The 12899-nt window shown below is 42.8% G+C and overlaps 1 protein-coding gene across 5 annotated transcripts in view; it reads right to left on the bottom strand.

Moving 5' to 3' along the window:
• The window catches only part of LOC134632872 (caskin-2-like), a 51744-nt gene that overhangs the window by 4620 nt on the left and 34225 nt on the right, over window positions 1–12899 (bottom strand). For 2 of the 5 annotated variants that reach the window (XR_010094613.1, XM_063481721.1), the window contains exons 8-21: window positions 12377–12485; window positions 12027–12135; window positions 11805–11899; window positions 10671–10788; window positions 8350–8475; window positions 8001–8087; window positions 7076–7203; window positions 6821–6896; window positions 4177–4250; window positions 3979–4089; window positions 3462–3563; window positions 3224–3362; window positions 728–2995; window positions 179–416 (exon numbers count right to left, since the gene is read on the bottom strand). Coding sequence is in view for 4 of the 5 variants with exons in the window: in XM_063481721.1 (XP_063337791.1) it covers window positions 179–416; window positions 728–2995; window positions 3224–3362; window positions 3462–3563; window positions 3979–4089; window positions 4177–4250; window positions 6821–6896; window positions 7076–7203; window positions 8001–8087; window positions 8350–8475; window positions 10671–10788; window positions 11805–11899; window positions 12027–12135; window positions 12377–12485 (3780 nt within the window). In the remaining variant the exon portion in view is untranslated. The remainder of the gene's footprint in view (window positions 1–178; window positions 417–727; window positions 2996–3223; window positions 3363–3461; window positions 3564–3978; window positions 4090–4176; window positions 4251–6820; window positions 6897–7075; window positions 7204–8000; window positions 8088–8349; window positions 8476–10670; window positions 10789–11804; window positions 11900–12026; window positions 12136–12376; window positions 12486–12899) is intronic. The other 3 variants (XM_063481722.1, XM_063481723.1, XM_063481724.1) reach the window with 3 other exon arrangements.

Raw genomic sequence — 12899 nt, 5'->3', positions numbered from 1 at the left:
CTCGTTGTGCTCTTGCTGATCTGTCAGATCTGCTGCATGTTCACAAGGAACAGTTCAAACAACCAGTGCAAACCAAAGGTTACCGCAGTACCACAGCTCAGCAATCAGTATGAAGAGCACAATATTATCATTCCAGGTAAGCACACCACCCCAACTACACCAATACAATACTTCTTACCCGTCCACATTGCTCCCCTGTGCCAGTTTGGTCTCCACTACTTTGAGAGCAGCTTCCAGTGATGTACTAGTTTGCTCTAGCTTCTTCTGAGCCAGCATCTCCACACTGGCCACACCAGGCGGAGTTACCCATCCTTTTCCTGGCTGACTGGGTAGTGCCGAGGTGGGGCAGCAAGAGTTCAGCAATGGTGACGGTGGAGCAGCAAAGGCAACACTTTGAGCCATGCTGAGATTCGGACCTGAGGAACAATAAATATTATGTAACCATCAAAAAGAAGCTCGCTGTTAGGAAACAAGTTTAACCTCTTAACATCCACCAGATCACTGGTCGCCCATCTAGAATTAGTGTAGGGACTTGATTACGTTTACACCCAGCCATTTTTATAGCAACTTTAAAAGCTTTAACAATAAAACCATCATGCCAAAATTAATCTGAAAGAGTGGATTTGAAAATATGCTTACTTAACATGTGGCTAAAACAAAAGCCAAGCTTGACCCTAGATGGGTCACTGATGGCCTTGTTGGTATTATATCTTCTTTTCATTGTTACCTGCTGTTGCTGCATAGGTGTTCTGAGGGAGTCTTGACACAGCAACGGCTTTCTGTGGACTCTCAGGTTCAGATGTGAAGGTCTGTCTGTGTTTCACAGGTTTTGGACTGGACATACAAGTCTGAATGCACATGTTGCTTTTCAGCTTTGGGGAGACTGTGTGAATCTGTACGCTTGTGAGGTTAGGGATGGCTGTTTGTCCACTTGGTTGCAATGGCGAAACAGTTTTTTGAGGAGTTGTTGGTTTGCTGTTGGGGGTTTGTTTGAGGGGACTGGAAGGTTTTGAGAACACTGGAGGCTTTGGGCCTTTTCCCATTGATCCTATCCTCTGGAAAACATTGTGTAGCCTCTGAGCTTCATCGTCACTCAGTGTACTGATGTCATTTTGCGTGTGGAGGCTGTTGGGTTCTGGGTGCTTGTTGTTTCTGTATGGGGTGCTAACCTCTTCAGGAGTGGACGCGTCTTTGTCTTTGGGTTTGTGCCGTCTTTTCACCGTGTCAGACTCCTTTAGATTGAACTCTGGGAGTTCAAGGCTGTTTGGGGTCTGCACCGCCTCTGAAGGAGTTTTAACTTCAGCACCTGGCTGACTAACGACTGCTATCCTGGGTCGCTGTTTGATAGTCAGGTTGCCTTCTTCAGCAAACGGTAGATGGTCCTTGGACCTGTGCTTGGGAGATGCAGCAGCACTCTTTGATATGTGTTCAGTTTTCTTTGCTTTCTCTTCCTCACCAGAGTCTCTCTCTGTACTTCTACCTCTTTGTCTATTGAAGTCTCCTTCTGTCCTTTCATTTCCTACCCTCCTAAGGCCCCCGAGACCCAAGGCTGGGACAGGTTTGGAGTGCTGAGTGATGGTGTGAGAAGGAAATCCACGTGGGATCGGTGAGGAAACAGGGCTGAATGCAGGTGAAACAGGGAGGTGGGCTGGTGGTATATCTATTCTTCTAGATGGGCTACTGCTACTGCTGCCTTCAAGCCTGGCTGCGATACTCCTTACACTGCCTGCACTCTCCGTCTCTACCCCTTCCTTCACCTCTGGCTCCACTCCTTGGTGGTTTCCTGGTTGACACACATGGGTGTCGTTTACCGAGCTCATCCTCTTAGGTGGGGGTGGAGGCGGACCTTTGCGTCGAGAGCGCACGGCAAAGGAGTGGCTACGGTTGATGTGACGTTGGGCCCCTAGAGGACTTGCATGGCCACGTCCCGGCCTGCGTGACATGGTGGCATAAGATGGCATGACCGCAGAGGAAGCAGAGGTACAAGGGGAAGTGGGATTGTCGTCTTCATCTGGCTCACCATCTGACAGAGCATAGCGATTCAGGCTTTGCGAGCGCTTCTTTTGTGGGCCTTTTTGAGTTTCATTGGCTGGGCCCTGTACAAGTAAGGGCCCCAGCAGCGGGACAGCCCCAGGCAGTGGCTTGGAAAGTAGTCGTGAAGCCCCACTGACTACTTCTGCTTGAGCTTGGATATAACTGAAAGCCTTCTGTGTCGGGGAAGCTTGCGGGGATGGTGAAGATGGGGAGGAGGGTGGGTGTTGCTGTGGGTGTTGTAGAGGCTGATAAGGGCGGTTAGGAGACTGGAAGTGTTTGGCTTTAGGTGGGACAGCTGGGTAGGCAAAGCGGGGCATCTTGCTGGGGGTCAGTGGAGGTGTGAGAGGGGAGAATGGGATTTTATTTGGGATAGCAGATTGACTCTGATGCACCCATGACTCACTGGATCTCTGTCTACTTCTGCCTCCAGGACTGCTTCTTCCACTCTTCACCTCCGCCCCTGCACCACTACTTAAACTCTCCTCAGACCGGCTCGATGTCCTGGCTGAAGACAGTACGGCCTGCTGATCCTGACAATGAGCCAAATTCACATTTCCAGAGTTCCCAGATTTCCCTGAGCCCCGCGAACGCATGCCAATGCTCTCTTGACTGACTGACATGGCAGTTCCACCTGCAGCAGAGGACACACCTTTAATACTGAACATCTCAGCGGGACCTCCACCCGCCTTTCCCATCATTGCACTCTGTAGCTCCATGCTTAGCTCGCTGTCCTGGAAGGAAAGGAGGGCTCTGGGAGTACGAGGGGAGGAGCAACAGTCGTTGGATTGAGTGTCAGCGTGTGCCTGAGCATTGTGTGTCGGCGTGTGTTCGATAGCCACCAGCTCGAGAGCAGCAGGCAGCTTTCGTCTGAGAGTTTCGCCTCCAGTTCTGTCGGCATGGTTACGAGAGCGATGCAGGTCACACAGTCTCTTCACTGCTAACATTAGTTTCTTCTGATGACCTGAAACACACATATTTATTTATTTATTACAGAGCTCAAAAAGATTTAATAAAAGTGATCAAACATTTCCAAATACTGCCCCTTCTGTGCTTTGACAATGTCACAAGCAGTCAAAGCACACAAAAGATTCAGTTTCAAAGCCTATGAGGCAGAGTACACCTCGGACCAGTCACCGATCAGAGAAGTTATTAGCAGTAGTTATTATAGAAAATTATAGAAATTCCTCACCCAGTTTAGTAATGCCTATCTCCTGCAGGTCCTCCCAGGTGATGTCCTTGACAATGGCAATGGAGTCATAGCCATTGTCACACAATCTTTTCTGGTACTGAGGCAATCCAATCACACTCAGCCATTCCCCCAGGTCCGACTGAACACGACAACACAGACAAAATTTTACAATGACTGCAAGAGAGCCAGCTGTTTACATGATGTATATGGCAAATAAGAGGGAGGACTGATTTCTCACAGGAATGTAATCTGGGAGCCACTCAGGAATGCTCAGCTTGCTAATCTCCATCGATATCTTCTTCCTGTGGCCTGGTTTGGTCACTCCGATAGCTGTAAGATCCTGAAGAATATCCATGCAAATAATGAGTGAATCATTAACATGACCAACAAATGAAAGAATCAACAAATCAATTAAATAACTGTACTTTAGCCAAGAGAAATAATTTTTTTCATCTGTAAAAAAAAAAAAAGAAGAGTGCTTTAGTTACAGTCATGTCAAGTTTTCAATGGACTTCTTAAACATTTTTTTAAAACATACATATCAGACTCAGAGGATTAAAATTATAAAGCTGTTTGTTTTGGTTTGTTTCAGGCTGAAATGGAACCAATTCATTTTCATATTACTTCACAAAACAGTCATCCCAAGGTTTTATGTAGAAAAAGAAGAAGCAAACACATCTTAAAAGTACAAAGAACAAAGAAAAGTCTAATGGCATAGAGCTAAAAATGCTGAAAGTTGTAACATAAATACACACCTCGGGGGTCATTCTGCTGATGGTGGGTACATCATATCCTGCACTGATGAAGCTGGACGTGTACTGCTCGAGCTGGAACCCACACAGCCACTGGTAGATAGCTTCTGAATCCTAACGACAGAGAGGAGATTCATTTCCCAAACCTCTGTGTGTAGGAAACATTTACGCAAACTTGCACAACTCTAAAACTCAGCTCACCTTGCCTTCCAGAAGCTGTTCAGGCCTCACAAAGCCTTTCTGAGGAGTGCCGTTAACCTGTTGGCGGGAACCACCTAAAAAACACACACAATTAATCCTGTGGGATGTGTTTCGCGATGAGTGCGTGGAGGAAGACAGACACTGGAGGAAAAACAAGACGAACCCAAAAAAAGACAGCCATGTTTTCAAAGTAACAAGATTCTGCTTTGTGACAGCAAGAGATCAATCCAGTCTGCATTAGTTGAGTCATGTTAAATCATTCTTTTCCAAGAAGCTGTGTGACTGAGTGGGGCTGTCACGTCTCTCCGGGTGAGTGAAGCTGTGCCATCTACCAGATCTCATACACCCCTCACTCATCTTATTTACAGTCATTATATACTCAGATCTCAGAGGAATGATACTTTGTTGCCAACTGCTCCAATTTCACTTCTCTTCTTGCCCAAGGCTGAGTCTTTTTTTTCCGCTCTTCTAGTCCTTTCTCACAACAACATTTGATCTTTTCAGTTCTCAATAACTTTTATTTAAGACCTCTTACAGACACACAGATACACCTTGTAACAGGGCAATAAGTAATATAAGACACTGCGGACTGTCAAGATGTTCCTGGGAGATGAGTTAACTTATTCAGCATGATAATCACCGATCAAAACAACGCAGTCATGCTTCTTGCGACATGCTCTTTGTACAAGATGGAATGAGATGAGGAATTTGTGTAATTGTACTGTGGAAAAGTACAACAACAATTAAAATACAGTCAGTTACATTTCTAGGTTAGTGATCACCCATCAAATCAAGAATGGTTTTAAAGGTGGAGGCAACTGACATTTTTTTCTCTCCTCAGCTTTTCTGACTGTTTTTCACTAGTTTTGTATTTGGATAGGAATAGAGGTTGTGCAGGTAGTCCAACTCAATACATGCTATTGCCAGAAGGTTTGCTGTGTCTCCCGGCATAGTCTCAAGAGCATGGAGGAGATTACAGCAGACGGGCAGTTACTGTAGGAGAGCTGGACAGGGCTGTAGGTCCTTAACCCATAAGCAGAATTGGTATCTCCAGGCTTCCTGAAGGGCTTTCACTTGTTTTCCAGTCTTTGCACCCAACTATTTCCAACTGTTTGTTTTTTTAAGCCACTTAAGTCTGACCATGACTCATTCAAGTACAGCATAAGAGGAACCTAACTCAATGATAAAATGTAAAACAGTTTTTCCATCTTATTATTTATTTATCTTTTATCTGCACACAACAGACAACAAGCAAAGAAAGAAAGGTTGAAATATTGACAATAACTATCAGTCTGTGGCAAAAACACAATTTCTTTCCCATTTCTTTAGCTGAATCTATCAAAAATGTCGAAGATAACAAAGTTTGGCAGGCATAAAATTATATTTCTGCACCAATAAGGTGATTCCCAATGAGATATTAACCAGAAACTTGGAATGCAGTGGGTCCTTTAAAACAGGATCGAACCCTTTCTCCTCTGACAAAACGTCAAACATCTTGTCAAATTATAACAACGGTCTTACCCCTGAGAAAAAACGAGAGCAGGAGAGCTCCTGATGTCTCACACTTCATCCTTCCCTCCACCTATCCTTCGTGCAGGGCAGACATCAGCTCCTCTTCCCTGTCTTCCTTCCTCTTTCTCAGGCATTTAACAGATGTGTTTTGCTCCTGATGCTCCCTGTTCTCCTCCCTCTTCTCCTTCACTTTAACCCCCCTTCCGATTCACCCTGAGGTCAACGGGAATTCTCTGCTTCTTCGAGTGTTAACATTTGAAAAGCCTTATCTCAGCAGAATGAACTTAAAATACTGTAAACATGCAATCCTGCACCTGCCATTATACCTGACAGCAGAGCACATTTCTCCAGGCCTTTAGTGTTTCTTGTGAAGTAGTGATCTGGGCTTTTATGGCTTGTGTAGATGAAAGAAAATGCTGGTTTTATTGGCTTCAGTGGTGAAGTAAAGCATGGTAAGCATTTACTGTCCTCCTCCATCTCATTTCCTTTCAGAAAACAGCATCAACAAAAACAGCAGAACAATGCTGTATGATCCCTGCACACAGCAGCCCCGTGGTTTCTAAAGATACAACCTTTTTATGGTTGAAAGATTCATAGGCCAGTATTAAGTAGATAAAGAAACAAAAAAATGACAAACAAAAAAACCCATTCTTCTGTAAAAGAAGAATCGGGTGGCTGTAGCTCAGGAGGCAGAGCCACCTCCGATCGACTGATCGGAAGGTTGGTGGTTCGATCCCTGGCTCCTCCAGTCTGCACGTCAAGTATCCTTGGGCAAGATACTAACCCCAAGTTGCTCTCCAATGCATCCATCGTGTGAATGTACCTAGAAAGCACTATGTATAGAGAAAGTGCTTGTGAGAATGGGTGTGATTGGGTGAATGTGGCATGTTGTATACAGCGCTTTGAGTACTCCGGGAGAGTAGGAAAGCGCTACATAAGAATCAGTCCATTTACCATCTACCATTTAAAAGGTCAGGTAAAACAACTGGACTGAAAAAGCAGCCAACCCGCAAAAGAAAAACTTTGAAAGACCTTCAGAAAGTCTGGGACCTTGGAAGAATCACAGCTAACAGAATTATTATTATTGTCAAACAGAGGAAGAAGATGGCAGATGTTTCATTCGGTGACTAACCTGTGGATCCATCAACCTGTTTGCTGTGGTCCACTCCTATAACGCGGTCCCTTGATTCACCAGCAGAGGGAGCCAGCTGCACACACAAAACAAAGGCGTACTCAACGATAGAAAAAAGTACTTTAGTGCATTACTGGCATCCTCCACACTTTATTCATTTCTGTTACTGTTAGTGAAAATGTCTGCTGTAGACATGAAGCAGAGCATCTCCTTGTTTTTTAGTGTCCGCCTTGGTTGTCTCTGTGCATATCTGACCTTGCCAGCGTCATTGTTGTGGCAGCAATGAATCCCATTCTGTTTGTGGCCGCTCTCTGAGCTCTGACCACTCCCTGCACTGCGGCTGCTACCAACACTGCCAGCGCTGCCAACACTGTTTCTGTCACCTGAGAAGAGCAAAGAAAGCAAAACAGAGAGAGATGACAGACTGACAGGAGACCTGTGGAGTGTCTGAGTTAGGAGACAATTGTAGCCTGCAGTTTATAGGTTATATATTTATATGTGTTGACTACTGTACTAAAAATAAGTAAATTAATAAATACATAAAAACTATTAACAAAGTCCTATTTAATACTGAAGGATTTCTTGCCTCACCATACAGTTTTAATCAATGCAAGGTGTTTGTTAGTAAGTTGTTTTATGCTAAGCAAGGCTAATCACGCTCTGCCACTAGCTCCATATTTAACAAAAAGATGCTAATATCAAGCTTCTTATGTAATGTAAAGAATTTTCAACATTTATGAAATTATTAAAACATTATGTTTTAGTGGAATCGACATTCTCTCTGTTCAGGAAATAACTGAATATATATTACATAGTAGAAGAAAAACATTAATATGTTTGCTGTGGAGATTTTCAGAGAATAAGAGGAAGCTCCAACATGCTTAAAAGAAGAAGAACTTAAAAAGAGACCTTCATGCTGCTCCCTCATAGTAATGTCCTGCTGCAAGAGAACTGGTTATGGTTGCTGGATTGTTAGATGTGTATACAGCAGAGGGGTGGGATTTGAAGGGTTAGCATGGTAAGGTCAAAACTCTGGTATATAAAAGGATAAAACAGGAATAAGCTTCTTTAAAAAGACCCAGTTTATCAAAAATGTGGTGATTGGACTGGTCTACAGGTTCACCGGCGATTGGGGTTTTGGTGGGTGGGGTATTAGGGGTTTAGGACCACACACTCTTACCAGTGGGAGAGCTCCTGAGGACCCAGATTTCCTGAGTGGGGCTAGCAGAACTAGCTGGGGTTGAGAGCTGACTGCCCAATGGAGCACCTAATAAACACACACACTTTAGACACACGTTCACTGTACACTCTGCCTACTGCAGAACCGGAGCTGGGACTGGATCTATCAAGCTGACACCGAGCATCAGGGAAAGTTTTTTCATCAAGAAAAAACTGGGATTGGGGTGCTGTTTGGGAGCATATGGACAGAAACATTCCTGTTCAACAATCCTTGCCTTGCCTGGGATAACGTGAATCCACCGCAGGTGGTAAAACAGGGAAAAGGTTGGTGAGTGCATCTGTGTGTGTACCTGCAGGGTCATAGCCAAGGATGTATAAGTCATCAGTCTGAGGGGCAGGGCCGTGACTCGAAGGAGCTCTGGACACAAAGTGTTGTCGTTGGCAAGGCACTGAAGCTTGGCGGAAGAGCGTGCCCCCTAAGGCCAGGGAGACAGGTTTGGTTTGAGGTGGACATGCATGAGTGAGGGAAAGCAGATAATGCACATGCGTGTGCGGTGGCAGTTTGAAATGCATGCACAGGCATCGAAAGCTCTTTAACCATGCAATGAAGAGCTATGAATATTATCACCTTTAACATTTGTCTCCGTCATGTATTCTTTTTCATTGAGTACATGGAACAACAACTAAAAACAGACAGACTGACTGTAAATCCCCTCTACAGTTACATAACAGGCCGCTGAATGGAAGTTTAAGATCACCAAAGACACTGAGAAGGCTTACTGTTCCTTTGTGTGGTATTGGTCTCTGTTTGCTGACATCACTGACATTATCACAGAGCTCAGACACACTATTGCACATGTGCACACAACCTGCTGAGTTTGCCTCATAAGCAAAGAGCCCATCACCAACTTTGAGGCGCACTCTCTTCTTTCGTCTCTTTCCTCAAGCATGAGCAGTCTCACACACACACGCCCACACACACAGAATACCCCGATGTAGACTGTGAAGGCTTTAACACTGAGCTGACACTTTGCAATCTGGCCATAGTAATCCTATTAATGTGTTTCTCTGTGAGACTGTCGTGTGTGTGTGTGTGTGTGTGTGTGTGTGTGTGTGTGTGTGTGTGTGTGTGTAGACTGGCTTGTTGAAGACACAGAAGTGTGCACTTATGTCTGGAGCTGTTTTTGGAGCCCTGACTGTGCTGTTCTCTCTGTGCCAGAAAGTCAGGGGTTTTACAGCTGCAAACAAGTGAGGAGCTCATATTCACAGGGATTAAATTTGTTGATTTACAAGCATGCTGAATTCTCCAGTGGCCATGTCTGCAAACATGATAGATCCTGCTTGTGTACAAGTGTGGAGATATTTTGGTAGCCCAGATATATAAGAGTCGTCATGGGTCAAATTAGGTGTTATCAACACCAAAATACGGTCGTCTGAATTCATGTCCACTATAAATGTGTTTGCCCAGGCTGGTGGTACTTCAGGACTACAAAAATAAATAAGTAAACAAATAAATAAATAAATATGAAACTTGACAGATATTTTCATGTCTCAGATAATTATACGAATATGAGATCTGGCACTTCCTCTTATTTCTCAGCAGTATTTCTGAGCCCTTTTAGTATGTTTTAGCTCACTGGGTTGTTTTTTTTTGTTTGTTTTTTTGTTTTTTTAACATTTTGTAAAACTATTGGGAATTTCTCTTCTGGATGAATTTGACCTGACACATAATTACACAAAAATAAAATGACACAAATTAAATGAAAAAATTAGGCTTGTACAGTGCACATGTACACTGTTCAAAAAAATTAAAGGAATACTCTGAAAACACATCAGCACTTAACAGTGAAAGAAAATCATGCTGTATGTCTACACTGATATGAAATGGGTAATGTGTTAGCAATTAAGGGATGGCACATAGTTTGATGGAAATGTTCTTGTTAAAAGGGAGGTTTTCCTTTCCGCTGTCGCCAAAGTGCTTGCGCACAGGGGGCCATATGATTGTTGGGTTTGTACCTTACTGTTGTTGTGATTTGGCGCTGTATAAATAAAACTAAATTGAACTGAATTGAAATTGAATTCAAATGAAAATGATTATCCTGATGTTGTTAAGCATCCATTTAAGCACATAGGATAGCATAGTGTTCTAGAGGATCTCCTCCCAGATGTGGACCAAAGCATCACTGAGCTCCTGGACCATCTGAGGTGCAACCTGGTGGCGTTGGATAGATCGAAAATAATATCCCAGCAAAGAGACACAGCAAACCTTGTGGCAATGGCATGTATTGAGTTGGACTGCCTGTACAACCTCTTTTCCTATCCAGATACAAAACTAGTGAAAAACAGTCAGAAAAGATGATCATTAACTCTAAACCAGCTGAAACTGATTAACACCCACCTCTAATACATAACCAAATAAATATCAATAATCAAAAGAAGGAAAATGGATACAGGTTGCCATGTACACAAAATTCAAAGTATGCCACTGTAAACTGAAGATGCAAACCAAGGTGCCTTCCTCTCTGTTCACTGTCTTGCTAACTGGATAACTCTACAACTACTGAGAGGAGCACAACTATAATACTTGCATAAATATTCTGGAGTGTATTAATGTTAATTATTAATAAGGTTTACTGATGTTTATGCAGGTGTGTATAAGCTATTTATTTACCTGCTCTTTTGCTGAGGACCTCCACCACTGAAGGGGGGAAAAAGCCCACCCGGTCTGTCCCCCGCTGGGTGTCATGGATGTGACCTTTCCACCGGCCATCTGAGTGCTGCTCCAGGACCTGTCAGCAAGAAACCATGAGAACACTTCATTACAAATGGCATTAGTCTTGGTATACTTCACAGTCCCAGCAATTGATACAGTTATATGAACACTATGGGCGTTGATTAAAACAAAACAATACTATGTGTTAGCAAAAATACAATATCTTTAAGCATGCATGTTGTGTGCGACACCCACAGGCATGCACTTAAGTCCATAATGAGTGGGCCAGTAGGCTGGAAATACACTATCTATTCATTGTGAGTATTAACAAAGCGCCTCCAGAGAAGAAAAACAAACACCTCTGCTTTCTGGCAGAGTAAGAGACAACAGCATACAAGTTCAAACAACTCTCAGGTGTCACTATGACTCACATAAATATATCAAAATACACAGCAGAGAGCACATAAAGACATGCACACACGAATTAGAGCAAACTGTGATAATGATGCTGATAATGAGAGACACAGCAGCAGCAAGTTTGTGCCTGTTCCTCTGCTGTGGTCTCCTGCTTTGGAGTACATGAAATTACCCTAAAACATACCACACAAATCCTAGCAACAAGGCTTCACTATAACTTCACCTAACAAATTCATCTCATTTTCTCATCTCAATCAAGCCGATTCCGATGTTTGTGTTAGTTCTTATTTGTAAGAATTATATATGTCAGCATATACAAACAAAAAAACACTTTTCTTGAAATTTTTATAATAAAATAAATGATTAAACTTCTCTTCCTTAAACAATTTGCAAAATCTTACCAAACAAAAACTGCTGCTACTGATTTATAAAAACAAATGTCGGTTACATTTTTGTTCAGTACGTTTTTAAATTCATTAAATAAGGAAATCTTCTCCTTTCATAATTTTCCCAGGAAATGAATAATAATGACTATTTTAAATGTGATATTAGGGATTTTCAAATTAATTTCATTTAATTACATTTTTCTATAAACAAGGACAATAAAAATAATGAACAAAAACAATATGACAACCATAAAACAACATTTTGAGACTTTAACACACAAAACAGTACCATAATCAGATCTCCCGCCCGCAGGTTAAGTGCAGTGGGATCATGGAGATTCCAGTAGTCCTTCACTGCTCTAACTTGAAGAGAGCTTGATGCTTCTGCAAAAAAAAAAAGAAAAAGAAAGAAAGAAAGAAAAAGACACCTGATCACATTTCTAAACCAGAGAAGCCAAATTACCCAAATGTATCAGTGCAACATCAAGACACCATTTCATGAGCTACCGACCTCTCAGCAGCTGTTTGATTTCCCTGCTGGCTGTGGAAGTGGTGAACTGATTGACAATGTCCAAAGCCGTCTGGTTGTAGGTGTTGCGCATGTTCACGTTGATGCCCGCCTAGACACACACACACATACAGATCGTAAAACGGCTATGTGGGAGTCGGACTTTTAAAAACAAACCCTCCCTTAGATTCCAATCTGCTTTATTAAAGAATAATACTGAGCAGGTGAAAACATAGTGTGATGTTTCTGTGAAGAGTCTTTATGTTGACACTCGTTGTAAAAAAAAAAACAAAAAACAGCCTTCCACATGGCTCATAAGACTAACAGATACAATGTTTCTCTTCTTTTCTTACGTCAAGGAGCAGCCGTACTACATCCGTTTTGCCATAGAGGGCAGCCTCGTGCAAAGACGTCCCTGCTTTGGTGGCTCTGTTAATGTCAATGCCAGCTTTGAGGAGCAACCTAGGAAGTCCAATCAGAAACAGCGTGTTAGTGTGCAGGTGAATCTGTCACAGACATCTGCAGCAGTTTATTAAGTCATATAGTCACAGTCAGCAATTGCAAATTTAATTGGGTTGATGTCTGGACTTTAACTGGGTCATGGCAAAACCTTGATTCTTTTTTGTTTTTGTTTTCAGCTATTCTGTGAGCTTATGCCACACATCTTACTCCACCTACAGCATCTCAATTGGTTTGAGGTCTGAACTTTGACTCTAGAAAGATTTGGTATACAGAGGGCATGGGTTGGCATGACAACCCTTCCATACAAGTCCTTCTTGTTCAGTTTAACTGTACTATCATGAACTTTAATATTTAGCATGCTAACTGAGGCCGGTAGTGTCTAAGAGTAGATCTTTTGCAGTTTCTCTGACCATT

Source organism: Pelmatolapia mariae, linkage group LG8, assembly GCF_036321145.2.
Source record: "Pelmatolapia mariae isolate MD_Pm_ZW linkage group LG8, Pm_UMD_F_2, whole genome shotgun sequence".
NCBI classification, from domain to species: Eukaryota; Metazoa; Chordata; class Actinopteri; order Cichliformes; family Cichlidae; genus Pelmatolapia; species Pelmatolapia mariae.
The sequence above is the reverse complement of the archived record's forward strand: the minus strand, read 5'-3'. Positions and strand labels throughout refer to the sequence as shown.